Raw genomic sequence first — 26,411 nt, forward strand, 5'->3', positions numbered from 1 at the left:
TGCCGGCGGCATCCCTGCAGCCCCACCCCACGCTGTGGACGCCCATACCTGCTCACCAGCCCTCTCCACTATCAGTGAACAACAGAAGTCAAAGAAGAATGATCACACAGACGTAGACCGTGAAGCAGCACAACCCAATTCCCAGCACCAGGACCGCCAGCTCTGTTCTCACCCACTTAGCACATGGTGCTCTTTACTCAACAGTGATTGACCACTCTTGACACAGTGCATGAACAGTTCTGTGCCCAGAGCCCTGGCCCCCTGGAGGCCAGCCTCCCTCACGGACCCACCAACAGCACCCACCGCTCCGGCCTTGGGCAAGCCTGCAGCCACCCAACCTGAGCACATGTGTCCTAGGCTCCGACACTGGCAAGACATTGCAGCAGCCACGTTCTCAAGAAGAATGGCGCTGTGCCCCAAACCCCTGCAGCTGCAGCGCCCACGCCCACCTTGCCCTGCAGCCCTTGGTGCCGAACTGAACAGAACTCCACCAGCAGGCCAGACAGAATTGCTTTCTTCTCTTTCTTTCCTAGTTTTAAAAATTCATTCTAATTTGTTATACATGATGGCAGAATGCAATCCATTTCATATTTCGCATACAGACACTGATTGTACACAAAGCATCTTCACACCACTTGTGTCTTATACATGTACTTAGGTGGTGACGTCTGATTCATTCCCCTGTCTTTCCTGCCCTCATGCCTCCTCCTTCCCCTCCCTCCACTTGGCCCTATCTAAAGTTCCTCCAGTCCTCCCATACTCCCCCCCAATTCTCATTATGAGTCAAGATCCTCATATCAAAGAAAATATTCGGCCTTTGGTTTTTTGGGATTGACTTGCTTCACATATCATTATATTCTCCAACTTTATCCATTTGCCTACAAATGCCATCATTTTATTCTCTTTTAATGATAAGTAATGTTCAATTTTGTATATATACCAAAGTTTCCCTATTCATTCACCTACTGAAGGGCATCTAGGTTGGTTCCATAATGTAGCTATTGTGAACTGTGCTGCTATAAACATTAATATGGTTATGTCCCTGTAGTATGCTGTTTTTACACCTTTGGGTATAAACCGAGGAGTGGAATAGTTGGGTCAAATGGTAGTTCCATTCCAAGTTTTCCAAGGAATCTCCATACTGCTTTCCAGGTTGGCTGCACCAATTTGCGGTCCCACTAGCAGTGTATGAATTGCTCTTTCCCCACATCCTTGCCAACTACTTATTGTTGTTTGTATTCTTGATAGCTACCATTCTGACTGGAGTGAGATGAAATCTTAGAGGAGTTTTGATTTGCATTTCTCTAATTGCTAGAGAAGTTGAACATTTTTTTTCATATGTTTGTTGATTGATTGTATATCTTCTTCCAAGAAGTGCCTGTTCAGTTCCTTGGCCATTTATTGATTGGGTTATTTGTGTGTGTGTGTGTGTGTGTGTGTGTGTGTGTGTGTGTGTGTGTTAAGGTTTTTGAATACTTTATATATCCCAGAGATAAGTGCTCTCTCTGATTTGCTTGTGGTAGAGATCTGCTCCTATTCTCTAGGCTCTCTATTCGCGTCGCTGATCGTTTCTTTTTTGGAGAAGAAGCTTTTTAGCTTGAATCCATCCTGTTTGTTGGTTCTTGGCTTTGATTCTTGCACTATAGGAGTTTTATTAAGAAAGTGGGGCCTGTACCAACATGATGGAGATTTGGGCCTACTTTTTCTTCTATTAGGTGCAAGGTCTCTGGTTTAATTCCTAGGTCCTGGATCCACTTTGAGTTTTGTGCATGGTGAGAGATAGAGGTTTAATTTCATTTTGTTACATGTGGATTTCCAGTTTTCCCAGCATTTTTTAAAAATAGGCTATCTTTTCTCTAATGTATGTTTTTGGTGCCTTTGTCTAATATAAGATAATTAAAGTTATGTGGGTTAGACTCTGTGTCCTGTATTCTGTACCATTGGTCTACAGGTCTATTTTGATGCCAATAACATGCTGTTTTTGTTACTATGGCTCTGTAGTATAGTTTAAGGTCTGGCATAGTGATGCTACCAGCTTTACTCTTCTTGCTAAGGATTGCTTTGGCTATTCTGGGTCTCTTATTTTTACAGATGAATTTCATGATTGCTTTTTCTATTTCTATAAGGAATGCCATTAGGATTTCGATTGGGATTGCATTGAATCTGTATAGTGTTTTTGGTAGTGTGGTCATTTTGATAATATTAATTCTGCATATCCAAGAACAAGGTAGATCTTTCCATCTTCTAAGGTCTTCTTTGATTTCTTTCTTTAGCATGTTGTAGTTTTCATTGTAGAGGTCTTTCACCTCTTTCATTAAATTTATTCCCAAGTATTTATTGTAAATGGGGTGGTTTTCCTAGTTTCACTTTCAGCGGATTTGTCACTGATGTACAGAAATGCCTTTGATTTATGGGTATTGAATATATATCCAGCTGCTCCGATGAATTCATTTATTAGTTCTAGGAGATTTCTCATGGAATATTTTGGATCTTTTAGGTATAGAATAATATCATCTGCAAATAGTGATAATTTGAGTTCTTCTTTTCCTATCCATATCCCTTTAATTTCTTTCATCTGTCTGATTGCTCTGGCTAGAGTTTCAAGAACTATGTTAAATAGAAGTGGAGACAGAGGGCATCCCTAGGTCCTGGATCCACCTGTTCCAGTTTAGAGGGAATGTTTCATTTTTTCTCCATTTAGAATGATGTTGGCCTGGGGCTTAGCATAGATCGCCTTTACAAAGTTGAGGTGTGTTCCTGTTATACCTAGTTTTTCTAGTGTTTTGAACATGAAGGGGTGCTGTATTTTATCAAATGCTTTCTCAGCATCTATTGAGATGATCATAGGATTTTTATCTTTGAGTCTATTGATGTGATGAATTACATTTATTGATTTCCATATGTTGAACTAACCTTGCGTCCCTGGGATAAACCCTACTTGATCATGATGCACTGTCTTTTTGATTTGTTTTTGTATTTGATTTGCCAGAATCTTATTGAGAAATTTTGCATCTATATTCATTAGAGATATTAGTCTGAAGTTTTCTTTCTTTGATGTGTCTTTGTCTGGTTTTGAAACCAGGGTGATATTGGCCTCATAGAATTGTTTGGAAGTGTTCCCTCTTTTTCATTTCATGAAATAGTTTGAGAAGTATTGGTGTTAGTTCTTCTTTAAAGGTCTTATAGAAGTCAGTCATGTATCCATCCAGTCCTGGTTGATAGGCTTCTAATGGTGTCCTCTATTTCCTTGCTTGAAATTGATCTGTTTAAACTGTGTATATCATCTTGATTTAGTTTAGGCATATCATGTGCCTCTGGAAATTTGTCGATGCCTTCGATGTTTTTCTATTTTATTGGAGTACAAATTTTCAAAATAATTTCTAATTATTTTCTGTATTTCTGTAGGGTCCATTGTAATATTTCCTTTTTCATCATGGATGTTAGTAATTTGAGTTTCTCTCTCCTTCTCTTCATTAGCATGACTAATGGTTTATCAATTTTATTTATTTTTCAAAGAAACAACTTTTTGTTTTGTCAATTTTTTCCATTTTTCTTTTGTTTCAATCGCATTGATTTCAGCTCTGATTTTAATTATTTCCTGTTTCCTACTGCTTTGGGGGTTGATTTGTTCTTCTCCCTCTAGGGGTCTGAGGTGTTATGTTAGGTCATTCATTTGTTGACTTTTTCTTCTTTGAAGGAATGAACTCCATGCAGTGCACTTTCCTCTTAGCACTGCCTTCACAGAGTCCCAGAGATTTGGTGGTATTGGTGTTCTCATTTACCTCTTTTAATCTCCCCTTGAAGTCTTTTGCAATCCAGTGTTCATTTGATAGCATATTATTTAATCTCCAGGTGTTGGAGTAGCTTTTAGTTTTTATTTTATCCTTGGTTTCTAATTTCATTCCATCATGGTCTGATAGAATGAAGGGTAGTATCTCTACTTTTTTGTGTTTAGTACTATTTGCTTTGTGGCACAACATGGTGTATTTTAGAGAAGGAACCACGTGCTGCTGAGAAGAAAGTGTACTTGCTTGTTGATGGATAATATACTCTCTATATGTCAGTTATGTCTAAGTTTTTAATTGTATTATAGAGTTCTATAGTTCCTTTGTTTTGCTTTTGTTTGATAGATCTATCAAGAGGTGTGTTAAAGAGGTGAAAGAGGTGTGTTAAAGTCACCCAGAATTATTGTGTTGTGATCTATTTGACTCTTGAACTTGAGAAGAGTTTGATTGATGAATGTAGATGCTCCATTGTTTGGGGCATATATGTCTTGTTGTTATGTCTTGTTGATGAATGATTCTAACAAGCAATATGAAATGTCCATCTTTATCCCTGTTGATTAACTTTATTTGTATGAGGATGGAAACCTCTGCTTGCTTAGGTAGGCCGTGTGAATGGTATATTTTATCCCAACCTTTCACCTTCAGTCTGTGGCATCTTTTCCTATGAGATGAGTCTCTTGAAGGCAGCATATTATTGGGCCTTTTTTTAAAAAAAAATCCAATCTACCGGCCTATGTCTTTTGATTGTTGAGTTTAGGCCATTAAAATTTAGGCTTATTATTGAGACATGATTTGTATTACCAGTCATTTTGTTTATTTTTGGTATTTAGCTTGACTTGGTTTCTCCTTTGGTTGGTTTTTCCTTTACTGTAGTTCTTTCCTTTGCAGATTTTCGTTACTGTTTTTCATTTCCTCCTCCTGGAATATTTTGCCAAGAATGTTCTGAAGTGCAGAGTTTCTTGCTGTAAATTCTTTTAGCTTTTGTTTATCATGGAAGGTTTTTATTTCATCATCAAATTTGAAACTTAATTTTGTTGGATATAAGATTCATGGCTGGCATCCATTATCTTTTAGAGCTTGGTATATGTGGTTCCAGGATCTCCTGGCTTTGAGAGCCTGGGTTGAAAAATCTGCTGAGATCTGAATTGGTCTTCCCTTATAGGTAATGTGATTTTTCTCTCTTGCAGCCTTTAAAATTCTATCCTTATTCTGTATGTCAGGCATTTTCATTACCATGTGCCTTGGTGTAAATCTGTTGTAACTTTGTACATTTGGTGTCCTTTAGGCCTCTTGTATTTGATCTTCCAATTCATTATTCATGTTTGGGAAATTTTCTGATATTATTTCATTGAAAAGATTGTGCATTCCTTTGGTTTGAATCTCTGAACCTTCCTCTATTCCAATAAATCTTAAATTTGGTCTTTTGATGGTGTCCCATAATTCTTGGATGTTCTGTTTATGGTTTCTTACCATCTTCATTGTGAGGTCAACTTTATTTTCAAGATTGTATATTTTGACTTCATTATTTGAAGTTCTGTCTTCCAAGTGATCTAGTCTGTGGTGATGCTATCTATTGAGTTTTTTAATTGGCTTACTGTTTCTTTCATTTTGAGGATTTCTGTTTGGGTTTTTTCAGTATCTCTATCTCTTTCTTGAAGTAATCTCTTGCAACTTGCATTTGCTCTCTTATCTCTTTGTTGGTGTGATTGATTTTTGCCTGTATCTGCTCTCTTAGGTCATTCTTTAATTCCCAAATCATTTTAATTATGTAAATTCTGAAAATCCTTCTCTGACATTTCACCTACCGCACTATCTATGGAGTCTATTGTTATAGTGTCTTGGTTTGTTGGGGACACTTTCCTCCCTTGTTTTTTCATGATGTCTATGTGTCTTCCTCTCTTGCAGTGTAGATCTGAGGTATTACAGCTTCTTCCCTGTTGTCTTATAGTGTCCCTATAGGTTACCAATACCTCACTTTTAAGGGAGAGACCAATATTACAGCACTCAACACAGGAAGGGATGACCCAACATGCAGCCATAGATCAGTTAGTTAGCTTCTATTTTTGACCTTTACAAGTTTTGTCAGTATAAACAGAAATGATGAATTTGATTATTTTCTACCATGTAGTCAACAGGTTTGCATAATGGTTTACAGTTTCTGATGGTGGAAGCAGGGACTGGAGGTTTGGTGGAGATGTTGATGAGGTAGGATGTGGAATATGGAGGTATTAGGTTATATGACTAGGGAGAGGGGGATCATAGGAAGTGGCTGTTAGTAGATGAAACAAGAGATTGGCAACTCCATGCAAAACTCCTTGTCACCTCAGCAACAGGATAACTGATAGCACCCCTAGTAGAGAAACCTCTGGTGCAGCCAGGCCACAAGGACCTTGGTGACGTCTTACCAGGCCCTTATTGTTGTCTCTCGATAAAAGCAGCAATAACTCAGTTTCATGGTGGCGGCAGCCTCAAGCCTGATTGTTTCCTGACGTGGGCGGTGGAGCCTCACTTTGGTGAATAGGAACCCAGCGCGGGGTGGCTGTCTGCAGGGGCGCAGGGTGGCTCTCCCATGGAACTCCAGGCAGGCTCTGCCTCTGGAACTCTCCCTGATTGTTTTGTTCTTTTTAGCTACATGTGACAGCAGAGTGGATTTTGATGTATCATATGTACATGGGGTACAATTCCCATTCTTGAGGTTGTACATGATGCGGAGTTTACTGGTCGTAGGTTCATACATGAACATAGGAGAGTGATGTCTGATTCATTCTACTGTCTTTCCCACCCCATTCTCCTTTCCAAACAGGTGAACTTCCACACCTCCCTCCCCACAGCCTACTGTGAGTCAGCATCCGCATATCAGAAAGAGAATTCATCCTTTGGTTCTTTGGGATAGATTGTTTCACTTAGCATGATAGTCTGCAGATCCACTTGATGGGATTTCTAAGCCACATCTCTAACCAAGTACACCGTCAATCACTGTCACAGACCTGGCGCCACCGGCTCCTGCATAGGAGATGTGTAACCTCCAGCTCCCTCGAATCCCATGAAGGACAGGATGAACAGTACAAGATGAGAGGTGAGTACAAAGCATGGCCACTAGAATGGAAATCAAAATTCCAACTGGTAAGAGGAAGCCAAAGGACATTTACTAACCCTACAGCACATGAATCAGCACTCAACAGAGCTGAGCTCCCCAGTAGCTGAGATGAAAATGGAAATATGGTGGAATGCACAGTTGTTGTGGCCTATTTAAAAATGAAGCGCATCAGTTCTCCAGGAGAGAAGTTCTCCTCCACTGCTGGGGCCTGGGCCAGGGGGGAGGGGGGTGATGGGTTATGTGGTCCCCCATGGGCCTTTGCCAAGAGAGCAGAGTGCTCCTGCTGCATGTGGATAGAAGCAGCATACTACAGGAATGCCCGGAGATATGATGTGTGGCAGAGGGGCACAAGCCAAGGAGTGCAACCTTCTGTTGCTCTTTCTGGCTCAGGCTGATCCTGAGGTGTTTAGAAGAGATTCTGAGGAGCATTTTGCTCCTGGCTGTCTCACAGCTGGGCTCCTGAAGACACCAGCAGTCCGGAGTCCATGGCCAGTGCTCTGCTAAGATGGCCTCAGCCCTGGCTGTCCATCTCCTTGCCCTCTGCTCAGACCTCCCTCCTGAGCTTGCCTCTGCTTTGCAGTCCAGTATGGGAACACCCCAGTTTTGCTCCCCCCATCAGAAGGACAGAAGCCTGGGCCAGGCTGAGTGGACCCCAGACAAGCAGTCCCCTCACACCTGCTGCTCTTGGCACACCACCTCCATGGCTCTCTCTCAGGCAGCTTCACAGGAAGGGATGACCTCATAGTGCTGTGCACAGCAAATCCCTGGAGCTGGGCAGCTACGCCTATGGGAGAACACTCTCTACCCATGAAGACTCCGGCCAGACGCTGCCCAGTGCCCGCACCACAGGCCCAGCCCACCATCTCTGGATGAGCCACACTAGTGGTCTCTGGCCAGATTGTTTTACTGAAGAGCTGCTCTTGGCACATCATGGCTGCAGAGCCCATTCCGTCTCACGGCTGGACAACTGTGCAGAGCCCACCTGTGGCAGGCTGATGGCCCCTGAGTGTCCCACCTCTCAGCTGCTGTATGGTGCTTTGTACGTGGCCACAGATGTCATCCCTGAGTGCACTCCCAGTGCTCCTGCGTGTGCCCAGGAGCTGTGTCTTCCAGGGACTCAGGTTCACACACTTGAGCAACTACCCCCATTTCCACCAGCAGCGTACAGGCACATGTGTGAGCCCGGCTTCCTTCCTCTAAACTCACAGCCTGGCCCAGAGGAGAGCGGGTTCCTTCTTTGGGAGAGGAGGCGGTGGCCCTGGGCCTGACCTGCAGCCCGGGGCAAGGCCTCGAGGTGAGGCTGGGGTGGAGACATGCCATTCCCCTCCTGAGAGGCTCTACTTACTTACCAGGAGCTGTGTTGCTACTTCTGGGCAGGAGCCCAAAATGCATGAAGAAGCTCTCTGCCAAGGCCAAGAGCCAGCTCTACAACCCACGCCTGCCCCTCTCAGGAACCACCAGGACACGGGTCTCTGCCTCCTGATTCTTCTGGTCGGCACCACAGCTCTCAGCAACTTCACGGTCGTCCCCTAGCATCATCTCCGTCCCTGCTGCACAGGAGAAGGGACAGAGGCCACTCCCAACTCCAGCTCTGCTAGTGGCAGCCACAGTGGAGCCCCCTGCTGCCTCCACCACAGCCTCCACTGAGCCCCCTCTGCACTTCCACGTGAGCTCAGGTTCCCCCTGATACTCACACTCAAACAGTCGGGGGTTTATTTGAAACTCAAAAGCTTTTTGAGTCCAAGTTCATTTATTTGTTTATTCAAGTACTAGGGATTGAACCCAGGGGCGCTTAACCACCTAGCCACATCCCCAGCCCTTTTTATTTTTTATTTTGTCTTGCTAAGTTGCTTAGGGCCTCACTAAATTGTGCAGGCTGGCCTCAAACTTAGGCTTCTCCTGCCTCAGCCTCCTGATCTGAGATATCACCCTGGGATGGCAGGTGTGCACCACCATGCCTGGCCCAAACTTATTTTCAGCATCCATATTGGTCTGACCTAACTATCTGCACTGGAAGGGCCATAGGCCACTGGGGACAGAGACCAGAGGGTACACATAACACAGGGTGTCAGAATTCATTGGAATAAGGAAGAAAGTGAAAAAGCTGATCAAAGAAGCTGCGGGACTCTCAACTGATTTGATCTCCCATGTAGACCATCTTGTGCAAGGAAGAAGAGGGCCCCTCCTCCTGTGCCGAGCCCCTTCTCTCCTCCAGGCCTCCATGAGCACCCCAGGGCACCCTCAATCTCCTGGGCATGACTCAGTGGCTTCCACCAAGTTGGGAGGAGCCAGAATTGGGGTTTTCGTCTGTCAACTGTAGACAGGCCCCTGTTTACTCTGCCAAGTGTGGCTCAGAGGAAGCAGGTCAGGAAGACCTTCCGAAACCCAAGCATCCATGAGAAGAGACAGAGACAGAGAGACAAGAGAGATAGAGAAATAGGGAGCCAGAGACACACAGAAAGAGCCAGAGACAGAGAGAGAGAGACAGGGAGACAGCACCAGGCAGAGTGCCCAGCCTCTGTTGACAGAAGCTCACTTGGAAATAAGGGCACAGGCTGTGGCCTCCCAGCTGTGTGCAAGCCCAAGGGATGGCCACAGCCACCTCCCCACAGGCTCCCAGAGTCCCAGCCCGACCCTGGTGGCACCCAGGGCTGCTCCACAGCGTCCAGGACCTCTGTGTGTGTTTGAAATTAAGTCTTATGAAGAAACTACCTTTCCTCTCTTTAAGACATTTTGATTACAAATACCAGCTGTAGCCAGGTAACTCTCCACTGTATGCATACGTAGGAAGGGCCCCGTGCCTGGGCCAGCCCCAGGGAGGAACAGCCAAGCCCACAGCCATCGCCTCAGAGCAGGCCAAGCCACTCTCCAGCCTCAGTTTTCCCACCAGTTTATGGGGATGGTCCTGCCTGCCTGCTGGGACGCAGCTGCTCTTCAAAGGGGTCCTCTGAGTCCCTCAGGGATTGCCGGGGCCACAGCACAGCCCCATGGTGGGCATAGCCCTCCTGCAAGCTTCGGCACCACCGAGCCACACAGAGCACACGCATGTCAGGGTGCAGGACACAGCCCACAGCAGGGCGACAGCACCACTCAGCCTGACGAGGCAGGCTAAAAGCTAACCTGGGCATGCATGGGCAGCCAAGGCAGGCCACTCTGGACACAGCAGTCTTGCATGGCTGCTTCTCATGTGACCCGGGGCCACCTCCTCCACAGCGAGACCCTGGAGCAGGTGGAGTCCCAAGGGTTTCCCAGGGAGCGAAGCCTGCTCAAGTGCAGACTCGGGCAGAGACCCAGCTGGTGCATGGTCCCCAGGTGGTCATGACCTTAGCCTGGCCATAGGAACAGGCCTGCTGAGTGCCCGCACCTCCACCATGGACTCACCCAGGGCAATGCAGGCTGGGCCCACTCAAGGCCCTGGTCCGGGGTAAAGTGTGGCATACAGCAGGTGCTCTCTGATGCACGGACCACTCTGCTTGGCCTTCCGTGTCCATCTGGTTCCCTCCCATCACGCCTGTCTCCAGCCTCTGTCGGTCCCTCACAGTGGCAATCTGCATCCAGCCATCAAACAAGGTGGAGAAAGTCAACCAACACGCCCCAGGCACAGAAGACCGACTTCTCCTCTTTCCCAGTAGGTGAGAGCCACAGGACGCAGAGATGAGGCTGACCAGGCCGAGGCACCAGGGCCGGCTGTCAGAGCGCACACCACACAGGCTAGAGCAGGGCAGGACCCAGCTGGTCTCTCTCCACGACCAGAGCCTGGACATCCACTGAGGCAGGAATGCGCCCGGACCTCTGACGGCACCGGCAGGCTCCTTCCTGCGGTCCTTCTGGGACCTTGAGACGCAGCAGCTCCAGGCTGCAGGGAGGGCAGGTGCTCTTTGCCCAGAGAGCTCCCAGCTGACAGCATGGCCCAGGCCCAGCTGTGCATCACCTGGAGCACCCTCGGAGCACCATCCCCGCTTCTCCTACCACAGGTGCCACCTCTGGTGCAGGCCGGCACACCTGCAGGGCTCACACGCCCACCCGCATCCACGAAGCACAAGACGCCCGACTTTCCCAGGGACACGTCTGCCTTGAGGCACAGGTTCCAGATTCAGAGGGCAGGGATGCCCACCCGGATGCCCACCCCACCTGCACTTGAAACCAGAGGCTGGTTTCAGCTCCACAGACCAGGAAGACCCACTGGCTCCTGGAGGAAGATGCCCTCTGACTAGCAGCCACAGGACCCAGGCTCTTGACAGGCCCACTCATGGTTCTGAAGCTCCTGTCTCCTTCAGGGGCTGAGCTCAACTGGCTCGGAGGGCCTGTGTGTGCAGAAGGGCAGAGGAGCCACCCCATCTGTCCTTGAAGGCGTGGGTACCACCAGAGCCACCCAGTGAGAGGTTCAGAATGCAGACCTGAAAGCCATGTCCTTCCTGCACGCCACAGAGCTGAGAGGCCACTCCTGGAAAGGGAAAGAGCACTCCTACGTAGTCAGAAAGATGATGAGTCGGGACAAAGAGAACTGGTCGGGATCAACTGAAAAATGAAGGTGGGACGGAGTGGAGACCCACGGACCAGTGGCCTGGGACTGGGCCCAATCTGGGCCCACAGCTGCAATGCCCTGGACCCGAAATGTCTTTGTAATGGCTGCAAACAGGTTTTCACACTTCTAGACAATTTCAAATTATCAAAAGGACATTTCATGGCATATGAGAATTATGTGCAGCTTAAATGTCAGTGTCCATAGGTGAAATGGGACAGAGAGGCAGCCTGTCCCCACCGGTGCTCCATCTATGGCTGCGGCAGTACAGGGAAGCCGAGTGGCTGCCAGTCCAGCTGTTCCTGACGGCCTGCTCTGGCTTGCACGGGCTGTGCTCCCAGGCTTCCTCAGTCCTGTGAAGATCTGCATGGAGCACACACACCACAAATTCCTGCAAGTCCACGTGCTCATGGTGCTTGCTGGGGAGTGGGAATCCCCCTTAAAGACCCCCATGTGGCAGGGCAGGGCAACTGGCATGAGCAGACCCACCCTCCAGGTGCCATCCTAACTTGGCTGAGCGACAGCATCGGCAGGGAGTGGAAGCCAACAGGAGCCCACCAAGCTCTCCGTTCCACCAGGAGAGAAAGAAATCCCTCCTGCTGCCCTGCACAGAACTGCCGTGCGGCACCCACACAAAAGCCATCCCCACTGCAGGCTGCAGTACCTTCTTATCCCAGCCTCTGGTCATACAGCTCTGCCCACACCTGCAAATGCAGTGGCAGGGTTAGAACTTATTCCCGGTTGGCAGTGAGGTCTCTTGGGGACTGTAAACCCATCTTGGTGGACAACACCAGCAGCAGCTCAGAGAAGAGAGGCCCCCTACCCGGGTGCTGCTGGGGAGGAACAGGCGCCTCCTTTGCCTTTGTTCCCAGGACCAATTAGAAGCAAGTGTTTAAGTTCCACAGCGCCAGAGCCCCCGGCACCTAAAGTGGCAGTCAGGCTCTGAACAAGACCCAGCTGGTGACAGCAAGTACGGATGAGGGGAGCAAGACAGCCCTGCAGGGGCTTGACAGCCATGAGTACCGCCCAGCACTGAGAGCTGCCTGTCACTGCAGTGAGGCTGAGGTGGACCAAAGGACATTGCAGATACTCCCTGGACATGGTAGATCAGTGGGCAGTGCTGTGCAGACCAGTTGCCCCTGACAAACCTCCATAGAGAGCAGGGCCAGCAGGAAGCCTGCCTGGTAGTGCTGCCACCAGAACCCAGGCTGTGGCACAGGAGGCTCAAGGTCAGGACTCGGCCCACACTCTTGGGTCTCCACTGCCGTAAGCCACCCTTCTAAGTCCCACGCAGACGTGAGCTCAGTGCCAGGGACCCTGACCAAGCAAGGCAGTCCCACTCCTCTGTTAGACTGCAAACTCATCTGTGGAGCTTAAAATGAGTTTCCTCTGGTCCTGTGCTTTCTATTCTGGATTTCCTGGGGTTTCCTTTATTAGACTAGAGTCCAAAGCTATCTTGAAACAGGCTCTGGGGCATCTCTGCCTTGCAGGTCTGTGGGGGAGCAGGGGCTGAGGACAGGCTGGCCACTTAATCAGCATTTGTCAACCCTGATGGCCAGCGCAAGCTGCAATTCACTGGGTATCTGTGCTCCATGGCCCATGCCTCCTCTGACCCTCATGAGGCTGATGCTTCGTTCACGGTACAGTCCCAGAGGGGTCCACCCCGTTGTGCACTTAGTTTAGTTGCCACAGTAAGTTGTTTCTTTACCAACAAGTCTCTCTTCTTTACCAACCTTTGTTCACTCTTAACCCTTAGAGAAGTCTAGACCAGAATCTAGTGTCCACCTAGGGGCCAGGAGACAGCCTCACCGCAGCCTGCTCTGGTAGTCATTTCTGGCATTCCTGTTTCCATACCCATCAACAGAGAGGAAGGGTGCGAGGCAGGGAGATTCCGGTATTTCGAGTGTCCATGCTGCAAGCAGTGGCAGGCCTGAACAGGAAAGGAGATTCCCATAGACAAGCTAGAATCAGAAAACACCTCAGATCCCCTGATGCTTCACTTGCAGGGTCTGAATCACGGCTTCCATGACACCTAGCATGGAGGGCCGCTGCCCAGTGCCACCATAGAGCAAGCACCTGGGGTCCCAGCTGCATCACTTGGTGAGCTTTGTGGAGGTGGGCTCAGCAGATGAACAAACCTGAGGACTGATAGCAAGGCGAATGCCCCTGGAGGCTGCACCAGCTCCCCATGGAGGCTGCACTGTGGGCAATAGGTGGCCCTGGCTCTGAGCTGGGGCAGCATGGGAATACTTCCTACGGGTTACAAAACTGCCCAGGGAATCACTCATGCCCATAAGTCAGCTTTCTGCTGCCTAGATGATGTAGAGAAAGGTTTATCTTGGCTCACAGTCTGGAGGTCCCAGCCCGCGATCAGCTGGCCCCTGCTTCTGGCCTGTGGGGGCACAGCACTGTGGGAGTATGTGGTAGAGCTGGTCCCCAGCTGGTGCCTGCTTGGCCCAGCCCATATGCTCTGCTACGCTCATTGAGAAAGCCCACATTCCCACAGAGTCTTTTCTACAGTCATGAACCCAGTCCGTGGCTCCCCGAAAGCCTTGACCTTGAGCATGTCCTGGTGCTCCCCAAGCCTCACTGAGCTCCTACAAAGAGAGCAGCAGGATCCAGGTAAGACAGGTCTGTGCCAACAGGGACAAGTAGGTCACACGTATCAAGCCACCCTCCTTACCATCCTAGAAAGGGACTATTGTCACCAGCCTTGTTTTATGGCACTAAAACTAAGGCAGAGAGGTCAAGTGAGTTAGCAGAGGACATGCACTTAGTAAACTGCAGAGCTGGGTCCACTCAGGCCTCCTGGCCCCCAGTGTACCACTGCCCCTTGACCCTAGGGCCTTGATGTTGGGTCCACAGAATGCTGGACAGCACAATGCTCCACGCCACCCATCTTCACCAGCAGATGTGCAGAGATTCACTTGCTCTCTGCCCCTAAAATGTGGAACCGCTCTTCAAGATCACAGTCCTGAAGTCAGACACACCTTGATACCTGCAGGTATCCAAAATGGTTCATGCCTCTTCTCTCCCTGCCACGTACCATTCAGGAATACACAAGGGCTTCCTGCCTACTGCTCCACTCACATCCTGCGTTGCTTATTTTTGGGGACCCTGTGCACTGTGGGTGCTGGACAGCACCCTGCATCACCTGAGTGTGTGCCAATGGCACCCCTCAATCACTAGAAAAAATCTCCAATCCCTGCCGAATGTCATCAGGGGACAATACTGCCTGGTTCCAACCTCTGCATTACAGAAGTATGCTCGTCTGCACATGCTCCCTGGACCAGCTAGTGCAGCACACCAAGGCAAGCAGCAGGCCACCCTGCCACCAAGAAGCCCTGCTTTCAGACCCAGGTGAGGCTCACTAGGCCCTGACAACAGACGCCCGCAAGACACCCAGGGCCTCGCCTCCTGGTTTCTGAAGTTCTTGAGAGAAAAGTGACTTCCCAGAGACGTGCAGCAATGCCAGGAAGCTGGGAGTGAGGGGTTCTATGGCTACAGCTGCCCCTGGCGGGTAGCTGAGGCCCTCAGACATCAGGAGGACTCCAGGGGGCCCAGGCATTAGGGGGACTCTTGGGGGCCCAGACATCAGGAGGACCCTCGGGGGCCCGGACATCAGGAGGACCCTCGGGGGCCCGGACATCAGGAGGACCCTCGGGGGCCCGGACATCAGGAGGACCCTCGGGGGCCCGGACATCAGGAGGACCCTCGGGGGCCCGGACATCAGGAGGACCCTTGGAATCCAGACACCAGAAGGACCCTCAGGGGCCCAGACATCAGGAGGACCCTCGGGGGCCCGGACATCAGGAGGACCCTTGGGGGTTCAGACATCAGGAGGACCCTCAGGGGCCCGGACATCAGGAGGACCCTCGGGGGCCCGGACATCAGGAGGACCCTCGGTAGGGGTGAGCATCTCCCAGGTGTCCTGCTATTCTCCGAGCTTCTCCCTGGTGCCTGCTCTGGGGACCTTCACTTTCTCTTGAGATAATGAGGACTCTATAACCTGAGCAGCACTTGGAAGCGGGAAGACTGAGACCAAGGCACAGGTGTGTGTTCCTGGCCCAGGGTGAAGCCTGAGCCCCCCTGGGCCAAGCCTGCCCTACTCCGCCTCTGGTGGGCTGTGAGACTGACATGCAGAGAACATGAAGCAGGGTCCTGTGGTGCCACCCATCAGCCTGCAGGCCTGTCCCCAGCCTCCTGCTTCTGCTTTCCAAGGGAAATATTGCAACTGAGACAGATCCTCCCATGCCACTGGGAAGGGGCTGGCACCCTCTCCTCAGAGCCATTGCAACGAGGGAGAATTGCACCTCAGGTGGACAGAGTCTTGGAAGATGTGAAACAGAGACCTAGTGTTTATTTTTAATGATAAAGTGTGTTCTTAATCAGAGGTGGCCATTTTATAAAATTAAAAATTAATTCCAAAGATACAGTTCTCATTACCTGTGGAAATTTTCAGATTTGGAAAACTTCACATTGGTGTGTTCGCACATGTATATGCATCCATGCAGGTGCCCATGAGCATGCATGTCACATGAGCAGAACAGGCGAGCAGCCGTGTGTTATGTACACCCCGACCCCTCCCCATCTTCCCCAACATGATGGAGTACTCCCCTTCTCAGGGGCCTAGGCACACCCAGCCCACCCCATGGACATGTGGCCATGTGCAAGGGCTCTTCTCACCTCCATGGTCTGTGCAGTCTGGGACCACGAGGCCTACCTCCCTCACAACGGTGGCCCCAGCTCAGGGCAGCCTGAGGCCAGCAGGAAGCTGTTCTGAAAGGCTCCAAGGAGCAGACACCCAGATCCCCACTGCACCCAGTGCTCACTCAAAGGGAAGCCTTTAAAAAAATAACTTCACCCCCAACCAAGATCTGTGATCGACACGTCCAGTAAAATCAAAGACCTTCACATGGTGTGGGACCTTAAAAGCCATCCACCCCAATCCCAAGCTTCGCCCTTCTGCCACTCCCACCCCGGGCCTCAGCAAGCCAGCCAACTCTGGGGCTTTGTGAGAAGGGTACAGGGTGACTGACAGACCAGCTTCCAGCAGCCCAGCCTCCCACTGAAGTCAGCGGTACGCCCTTAACAACAACAACGCAAAACTGTGGCTTAAGGGCAGTTGCCAGGGAGTGCCAGCCTGGTGGGCAGCAGGGCCCGGGCCTGGGAGTGGGCAGAACTGCCTGGTGGGCAGCAGGGCCTGCGACCTGGGAGTGGGCAGAACTGCAGGACTGAGAACAGCAGTGAACGGGGCTGGGAGAAGGGAGAGCGAGGCGTCCGCGGTGCGTCCGCCCCTCCCAGCTGCCTCTAGCTCTTGGGAGGACACGATTTTCTGGGCCTGGGAAGGAGGCCAAGAAGGGAAAAGAAGCTTCCCTGGAGAAAACACAGAAATACACTCATGAAACAGGACGATTTTAAAATCAAGCCCCTGGCAGAACACAGTGAAAGTGGTTGATCTTCCACAGGACCCTTTATTTCTGGGAAACTCTCCACATGCTGCAGGCAGAACTGCGTGGGGCAGGAAATGACAAAGAGTCAGAGGAATGCCACAGCTTCCAGACAGACGGGGCCAGCTGGGGGTCAGGCCCCATGAGGCCCGGCACTGCCCACAGCCCCTCGAGGGAGCCATTGCACATCACTGCAGCACAGAGCACCGCCGGGTGTGTACCGACGGCTCAGAGAGCCCGTGGCCTGGCGGGGCCTCTCTGCTTCCCTCCAGTAGGCATCCCATGGTCAGGAGTTCTGCACCAACAAGCTCTGGCCTGAAACAACCCCCAACCTGCCTTCCCTAAAGTCACCAAGGGAGGGCTTTTGTTACCAGAACCCAAGGGTCACAGGTGGCCAGTCACTCACCTGCCACTCCTGACCATAGGCCACAGTGTACCTGCTGGGGTCAGTTCCAGTCATTTCTTACTAGGTATAGCTCTAACACCAAAGTTTGCACAGAGCTAAGAAGACGCAGGCTACAATGCAATCCATTCCTCTCACCTGAATTCCATGTGGTTTCCCCAGCACACAGACCAGCATGCCGGAGCTGGACGTGGGCACCTTCCAATTTATGGCCATCTGAGAGGACAGGTCAGAAACCAGTGGAAGAGAAAAGACACAAGAAAAACCCAACCTGTGAGCCTCAAACCAAAATGTGTTACACAAACACGAAACACTTAAATACTTTGAACTCAGAAGCAACTGTGGGCAAAGTCCTCAAGTCCTGGAAGGTGGAAGGGATGGTGCCCCCAGCACAGAGGCCCGGAGCAGGGCTGAGCCCTCACAGGGTTCTCCGACCCAAGTGCCCCCAATACACAATCGGAGCCTGGGGTGTCAGGCTGTGCGATCAGAGAGGGTTTACAACCCCAGCTCTGTCGGGCAGAAGACAGGGGCCATTCTACACTCTGCCATCATATGCAGCACTGACTGACTCCTTCCTGCTGCCCTGGATCTCAGAAAAGGGGAAGGCAGTGGGAGCTGCAGTGAGCCTTCCTTACGCCCCAGCCCAGCTGCAGCATGGCAGTGGAGACGTGCACCTCTGCCCGCAAGGGCCCCAGGTTGTGCACACACATGCACGTGCATGTGTGTGTGTTCCTGTGTGTGCATGTACACATGCCCATATGTGCACTGCACTGTGTACACATGATGTGCTGCCCATGCATGTGCATTGTGTGTGCACATGAGTGTATATACTGCACTGTGTACATCTGTGAATGCATATGTTGCTTTGTGTGCATGCATGGGTGCGTATGCATGTGTATGCATCTGAGTGTGCTTGCAGCAACCTCACAGGAGGACACCTCCCAAGAAAGGAAAGCATGCCAACCCTGCCCTCCTGGCTCCTCTGTGATGCCCAAGATTGGGGGCATCCAGGGCCATTCCTGGGTGCGCATGTTGGCAGCAGGCACCCTACGAGCCTGGGGCAGAGTTCCTGCTCCTAGCATTCAGCCCCTACGTCACACCCTGTGGTGTGATCCCGGGTTAAGAACTGACTGCAGCTATGAATGATACCACTGCATCTGGAGCATACTGATGGTCCTGGAACCCACAAGCAGGCATCTTTGTGTCCTTTTGCCTCAAGGCAGTAGTCTGCTTCCCTCCCTGTGCCCCCAGGGCTAGGCTTGTGGACTGGGCACAGAACCACAACCTCTCTGCAGAGAATAGCTGAGATGTGCTAGGCCAGGGGCTCCACCTTCAGCACCACAAAGACCCAGTGCAAACCCTCAAATCTAGCAGGGGGAGTCTGGGAGGTTAGGTCAGGAAGAGAGGCAGCGCCCTTTGCAGCCCCGTGGCGGCAGAGCTTTCCCAGGACTCTGGCCCTGCAGTGGTCAGCCACAGGCCAGCCCTGCAGTCTTCCTGAGAAGGGGGTCTGGAATTCCCCAGCTCAGCCTCATCCCAAAGGCCACTGGAAACCAACATTCCAACCCAGACTCTGAACAAGAATCTGGCCTGGCCAGCGGCCTGGGGTCTCCACAGTGGGCTTTCCGGAATAAGCCCCTATTCCCAGTTCTCTCTAACAACACTGCGTCCCAGTCTGACCTCAGTCTTGGAGAACCCAGTGCAGCCAGAATCAAAATAAAGCAGATGCCCAGAGGCTTGGGGCTCACCCCCTAAATGCCTGAGTTGACTGTCCCCCACTCTTCCTGCCCCTGCCCACCACAGAACTGTGACCTCCTCTCCTGGTGCACCTGGCCTCCAATAGGAGAAAGACATCAGAAGGTGGAAGCCGGGCAGCAAATTCAAAGAGACCTATGCCCTATGACCCTGGCCTACAGGCATCCACACAGACAGCCCTGAGTGCCCTTAGGGGATGTGGCTGAGATGTCCCAGGAGATTTGAGACCACAGTCAGGACAGGGCATGCAGGGTGTCACCCAGATGCCAAGCCCCGGCCTCTCTGCACTCCGGCTGCCTACAGACAGGAGCACTGGTCAACGCAAAGCTCTCCTGACTAGCCCATCGGCTGCCTTTAAGGTGTGGAGAAGAAAAGGGGCTCTCAGAAGCCTGATGCTCCTGTCCCAGGAAGCGACTCGGGGGCACACCTGAGAAGAGCCACACTTGGGAACACCAAGATGCCTGGGTCTAGGAATCAGAAGTTCTCACAGGAAGCGCAGTAGCATGGCACTGGGCCCTGGGCCCAACCACGGCTTTCTGTGAGTGTCACACTGGGAAGGCCACCTCACCCCTCCAAGCCTCAGACGAGTAGGAGGGAAAATGTGAGTCCTTACATATCATAGCCAGAGTCCACAGCTGTCCACAGGGCCTCAGCTCAGGCACGGGCTCTACGTGCAGGGCGGACGCTGGGCAGGAGAAAGGTAGAGAGGCAGATGAGATCAAAGCAGACCCTCCAGGAGTGACCAAACCAGAAGGGGAAACCACAAGAGCTGTAAATCAAGAGCTTTTCCTCAGAAGGAACTGAAAAAGGAGAGAACCTCAGACTAAGCCAAAGAGGGGGCTCTGGGACATGGGTGAGGGCCTTGGGTCAGGCCTTGATAGTTAGGGAATTCTCTGTGTGGCCTCTTGACAGTGAATAAAACTGAAGGGGGACCTACCAGGGAAGCCAAAGCTGGCCCAGTACAGCTCACACCCAGTGCCGACCAGCGGCCATCACCTGTGTTGCCTGGCCCAGCCTGGTTGTGGCTCCGTCAGTTCTCAGAGGCCACACAGCAGGCCCAGAGCAGGCCCCTTGCTTTGTGTCATCCAGTTGCTGCTCAGATACTGCTGCAGGAGACACTTCTGTGCCTCATCTCCAACATATGATCAGAGGACAACTCTCTGGCTAACCAAGCCTCGCGCCACACTGAACGCAGCTACAGAGACCAGCTGACCCCAAAGGTCCCTCCAGGTCCAGCACCCACCTTCCAGCAGCCGACCAGCGGGACAGACACCAAAGTCCTTTGTCCCTCATGACCCACCTGTGTGCCCACCTGCCCCTACCCCAGGCCTGAACTTTAACCACAGGGTGACTCCTGACAAACTCCACCCCCAACAGCATAGCAGCTCCACACCCCAGCAGGCCTGGGAGTCTCCACCTGCCTCGCAGCAGGCTCAAGGCCCTTCCCCGGCAGCTTTCCAGGTCTCAGTGTCCCTTACTAAAGCACAGCATTTGATTTTGCACTTGCTTAAGTGGAGCTCCACTTTGTCACAAAATTAACACAACAAGTCGCTTCAACTTATACTAGAAACAGCAACCTCTATTAATGAAGATCAGAGTCGTCATGAAAATCTCTCCTGACAGGTGCTATGCCACTTTGATACACGAAGAAACCAAGGGCAGCAGGGACTAGGAGAGTCTTCTAAAATCGCAGAATCATGGAGAAACATGTGAGGCACCCTATCCTGGGTCTCTGCCTCCAAGTTGGTCATTGGCTCCAGAGCTTCCACCCCATGGCCATATCACACCTCTAAGGACACTCTACATCTGTGACCAGAGGCAGCACCTCCCACTGCCTTCAGGCAGTGTCCAGCCAACACTCGGCTCTCCCTTCTGAACACATTATGTCTGTTTAGAGCACTACATGCTGCCCTCATACATGATGTTCGGCAGCTCTGATGCAGTTTATTCCCATGTGTGGTTTCAAATGCCTCACCAGCTCCAGAGAGCCTAATCAAATTGTCCCCTGCAAATGCTCTACTCCAGTTACATGAGAATGTCCACAGATCACCTCAAGGCCTCCACCGGAACCTACCTGTCTGAGGGCTGGCTGCCTGGGTGGCCAGTGGCCCTACTCAAGAATCACCTCTCCCTCCAGCTCCCTGCACAGGTTGGTCTGAGGCTGCCCAGATCTCACAGCCAGCACTCCACCTGCTATCCACATTCAAGGACCAGCGGCCCCCTGGCCCTCCCACTGCTATCTGTCTTGATTCTGCAGTCACCACTTCTCCTTTCCCACCCTTCCCTGCCCCCTGTTCAAATCCAAGATCACACACAAAGTAAACAGCCCACTATACTGATGCTGTCAAGAGGAGGACTCCAAGACACACAGACCTGGTCTCAGCTCCCAAGGGCCAGCATCTTTGGGCAGGGTATTTCAATGTTGTGAAGTTTTGAGGACCTCAACAAACGAGACGATATATACAAGTTACTTTAAATCTCTACCACCCTGAAACACACAGTAAATCCAACCTCTTCCCAGGCAAAACCTGCAGCCACAGGCCAAAGACACCCCGGCCCCGAGCCTCTGCAGCTTCCGCAGGTACAGCTCAATTATACACAATCCTTGGCAGTTAAAAATAGCATGGGCAGCTTAGTTGAGCTCGGTTAATGGAATATCCAAGTTAATTTTAGCATCAGAGAGCTCAAGAGAATCTAAAATCCCTGACACCAGGGACCAGGTGGCTAGCATGATACCACCTTACACTCAGACACTCGGGGAACCTCCAGTATTACTATTATTATTACAAAATACCTCTCGTTGAGCCCAGTCTTGCTGCATGAAGATGCTGCTACAAAACCTATCCCAACATACCTGGTCCCTCCCTCAGGGCCATGGGCAGTTCTAACCCCCACGAGGACCCTGGAATGGTGTGTTTCTGCCCTGTGGAGGAGCAAGTCTGATTCAGTATGCCATCTGCCTTACTTCAGGCAGAGCTGGATCTAGGAGCCCTGAGCGTCCAGCCAATGGCTTGGGGCACCACCTGCAGCTCGGAGGCCAGGGCAAGGACTCCCTGCCCCCACTTGTCATTCTGCCTGACCACCCCCATGCAGTTCTCCTCTCACTGGGTCCCTCCTGCTTCTGGTGAGATCTGGTTTGTCGCCAGGCAAGGGAGAGTGCCAGTTGGAGGCAAACCAGCCCTGACCACAGCTCCTGCCACAGCACCAGCTGTCTGCCATGGCCACATTTAGTTGAATGGATGGAGCTGTAGGGTTTTGCCTGTGCCCTGCTTCCAATCTTCCAGCAAAGAGCAGGAGAACCCTTGGAGCACCAAGGTCCAGAGAGAAAGACAGGAGTGGCCAGAGATTCAAAGGAAGCCCAGCAGCAAAGACCAAGGCAGAGCCCAGCTTCCCAGGACCCATGTGCCCCACACAGACCTAGCTCTGCCTGCACCTCTGTGAAGGGAGAGGGATTTCTCATCCTGGAATGGCTAGGATTTAAAATTTTTATTTATGGCTCAATGGAAACACGTTTGTGTATTGCTTTTCATTGAATGTTTATCAAGACAAGATGGCACTTTTTAAAACAAGTAGTAAATGCTATGTAAAAGGAAAGTTTTGGGCAGCGAAGCTACCATACAAAGCCGGGAGCACTGGGCCCCAGCATCACTGCCCAGCAGAGAAGCTGTCCCTTAGCTTCCACCATGGACCAGTCCCAACTCTGGAGAGCTCAGCTACACACTTCCTCAACATAGTGACCTCAAGGACGTGGCAGAGGCACTGCCATAACAAAGCAGGAATTGTCACCAGAGACACGGGTGCTTGACATTCTAAGTGTACCGGATCCTAATTGAAATGGAAAGAGACAGATTCTCCAAGACAAGAACAAAATGGCTACAATAAAATACTCAACTTCCATTTGGCTCTTCCTTCTACATCATCCCTCTGCAAGATGCAGAAGGAACAAGAAAGAGGAAGGGGAAAGGAGAGTCTTTCCATTTTCCCCAACATTAGCCTCTGAATGAGACCAAGTACTGTCACATGCTCCAAAACTAAGAACCACAGAGGCCAAGGTCCGTGCCAAAAACAAAAACAAAAACAAAACAAAAAAGCTCCCCACCCTTCAGAAATGTTCTGCCCTTTTGTCTTAGCAACAGTAGTGGTAATCATGTATATTTGTGCAATTTTAGAAACAATTTTCTTCTGTCCTTTTTGGGGGTGGAGGTGGGGAGTGTTAGGAAGCCTGACAAACACTGCCTTGTGAATTCCCACCGGATACAGCAGACAACTGCCCGCCTCCTGCAGAAGGGAAATGAGGCTACTAAGGGGAAGACGCTTGCCCTCCCTTGGTCATCCCACAAGTCACAGGCAGGAAGCCAGCTTGCCTGGAGAAGGAATGAGTGTGTGAGAGACAGAGACAGAGAAAGACAGGGAGACAGAGATAGAATTAGAGAGAGAGGCAGGGAGAGATGAGTGCAACTGCAGTGTCCCGACCCCACACATTTGGTCTGGGCAAGCCAGGGAGTGGCCACAGTGGAGGATGTACAAAGAAGCCCAGGAGCTCAGCACCCCCAGGGCATGCCAAAGGTCCTCTTTGCTCCTGTTCCACTAACAGCTTTCCCCAGGACCCGGCAGCATTCGGCTAGCAGGACAGCTGGACACCACTAAACTCCAACCTAGCTCACCCACAGTCGCTGTAGGCTTCAGCCAGCCTCTTTAACCGGGCAACACCCCTTCACATATGCACACAGAGGGGGCCCAGGTGCCTCTCCTGCACCAGCCCTGTAGTTGAGGGCCCTTAAGAATGAGGAGACTGGGGCTGGGGATGTGGCTCAAGCAGTAGCGTGCTCGCCTGGCATGCGTGCGGCCTGGGTTCGATCCTCAGCACCACATACAAAACAAAGATGTTGTGTCTGCTGAAAACTAAAATAAATAAATAAATATTTAAAAAAAAAAAGAATGAGGAGACAGAAATGGGCCTCTTGGAGCCAGAGCACACTGGCAGGGAGCAGCTGGAGCTCGGCCACCTCTGTCCATCCTCATTATCATCTCCCCAGAAGTTCAGCACTGCCCATTTCCCAATTAAAGACAAGAGCTCCAGCCACTGGCGTTTCACTTGCTCATTCAACGTGGGACACCAAAGAGGAGGAGAACAACCTTCTGGGGCAGCTTCCTCAAAGCTGCTTCCTCCCAGGTAGGCTTCTCACTGAGGGGCAGACCCTTCCCAACACCAAGTATGGTCTGCAGTCTCTGGCAGGCAGACCAGTGAAGCTCTGTCTTTGACATTCAGGGATTTCCTTGACCTCCTGTCTTTGCCATTCTGCAAAGAAATGAATCCTCTTTAATTTAGCAACAAACACTTCCTTCTGTGCGTGGTGGCTAGGGCTGGGCTAGACTGGGGTGCTGAGCACCCAGTCTCAGGGCTGGCTCCTTCTCAGCCTTACCTACTCCAAGGCCCCTCCTGCATCCCTGCCTTCACAGACTGGAACCTGGGCTGAAGGGAACCACAGCAAACCCACCCTTAAGGGGGAGGCCTTCACCTGCTCTGGCAGGGAGGGCACACTTGAGGCACCTCCGGTAGAGACCAGTTGAAACTGAAAGCATATTCCAACCACATGAGTGGACCCTGCTCAAAGCTCTGCAGTACTTCTGAGCCAGAGACAAAACCGTCTCAGCAATGATTCAAAAACCAAAATAAAGCTGACAGGAAACAACACGCTGACTGGGTCGTTGGAATCCCTGGGGCAGCATCAAATGTCATCAACAGCTGACACCCTATCAGCTGCTGGGTGCTGCAGTGCCTAGGCCCTTCTCACAGGGGAACAGGCAAGGATGTGGAGTGGGTTCAGTGGGGGAGAAAGGCCACAGCCCTGGAAGTCCCAGAATTCCTCTCCAAGGTAAACCACACTCAGCTCCTTAATGGCCTTGATACACAGGTAATGGTCTCCAGAACAAGACCCTAATTAATCTAGGGGCAAACTCCCATTTCACCTTGAAAGCAAAACACTGGGGAAAGCAAACCCTTCCTGATAAACCCAGGAAATCCTATCTCTTTTCCCTGAAAACGCTTTCCCCAGCCCACTTCAGAGTCTGCTTCCCTTCCCTTCCCCCAGCTCTGATGGCCCAGAGTCAGGCCTCATGGGGGTGGGGTAAGCGCCTGAATGGCCGGCCTGCTGGCCAAAGCTCCCACGGTCAGTTCTCAATGGAAGGAGGAGGTGCTGGTGGCTCCTGTGACTCCCGCCTGGCAACCCTCTGCCAGAGGCTCCAAACGGCACTCGGAGCACACAGACACACACAGCCCTGTGCCCACGCACCAGCCTGCCACCCTTCCTGCCAGCAACCCCTGGGGAAAGGGTGGAGGAGTGTTCACACCCCACCGCCAGGAAGTTTCTGTGAACAGCCGCTGTGGTGAGGTGCGGAGATTCTGACCCCTAACAGGGAAGCGCCAGGACAGACCCACAGGCGTGTACACAAGCAAACGGAGACGCACACAAAACCCCGCGCGCGCATTCTGCTGATCGGACGGACCAACGACAAACGTGGACAGACTCTGCGCGCACTCCCGCACACACAGACACACGCAGGCAGACCCCACGCGCACTCCCGCACCCACGGCACACGCAGGCCCCTCATGCATGCACACTCAAGCCCATCCAGACAGACGCGCGGTGCCGGATCTTCCGTCGCCGCTTCGGAGACCCAGGACCCCAGGGCGCAGAACAGCACCGGGAGCTGGTCCCGCGGAGCCGTGGGCCCAACTCCGTCTGGCCCAGCCTGGCCCCGGGCTAGAAGGGCGGCTTTGAGGAGACGGCCGCCTGGGTCTCCGGTAGCGCCCAGAGGGCGCCGGGCCGGGAGGACACTTCTGGGGGGCCAGAGGGATCCCGCCCCGCGCCGGCCGCGCGGGCACTCACCAATCTTGATCCTCACGCTCTGGAAGACCCGGAGCCCCTCTTCCTCCACCGCCATGCTGCGTGCCCGCGCCCGCCACACGCGGGAGCTCGCAGAGCCTCTCCCGAGGCGCGCGCCAGGCCCAGGGCAGGGCTGCGCAGCGGGCAGGGGCAGCCAGAGCTCGAGCCGCAGATCCAGACGGCGGAGCCTGAGAGGGCGGAACCCGAGCAGCGGAGCCGGGGAGACGAGAACGAGAGGACCGAGCCCAGCGGAGGACCTAGGCGGCTGAGCCCCGGTGGGGCTGCGGGTCCGCGCTCTCTGCCTGCCACGCCCTTCCCGCCCGGCCCCGCCCACGACCCCGCCCATTGGCCGAGAGAGGGGGCGGGGGCGAGAGGCTCCGCCCTCTGTCCTGCCCCCTCTTCTCATTGGTCGGAGCCCCAAACGGATGCGGAGGAAACTGCTCCACCCACCACCCGGAGTTCTGTTTCCACTGGCGGAGCCGCCACGAGGGGCGGGGTCGGCCTCAGAGGCGGGA

At 51.9% G+C, this 26,411-nt stretch overlaps 1 protein-coding gene across 4 annotated transcripts in view; it reads right to left on the reverse strand.

Moving 5' to 3' along the window:
• The window catches only part of Rasa3 (RAS p21 protein activator 3), a 95,095-nt gene extending 68,930 nt beyond the window's left edge, over positions 1 to 26,165 (reverse strand). For 3 of the 4 annotated variants that reach the window (XM_077110686.1, XM_077110684.1, XM_077110685.1), the window contains exon 1: positions 25,900 to 26,165. In XM_077110686.1, the coding sequence (XP_076966801.1) occupies positions 25,900 to 25,954 (55 nt within the window). In that variant the 5' untranslated portion in view covers positions 25,955 to 26,165. The remainder of the gene's footprint in view (positions 1 to 25,899) is intronic. The other variant, XM_077110687.1, reaches the window with a different exon arrangement.
• Between the last annotated feature and the right edge of the window lie 246 nt (positions 26,166 to 26,411).

This window comes from Callospermophilus lateralis, chromosome 12, assembly GCF_048772815.1.
Source record: "Callospermophilus lateralis isolate mCalLat2 chromosome 12, mCalLat2.hap1, whole genome shotgun sequence".
Taxonomy (NCBI): domain Eukaryota; kingdom Metazoa; phylum Chordata; class Mammalia; order Rodentia; family Sciuridae; genus Callospermophilus; species Callospermophilus lateralis.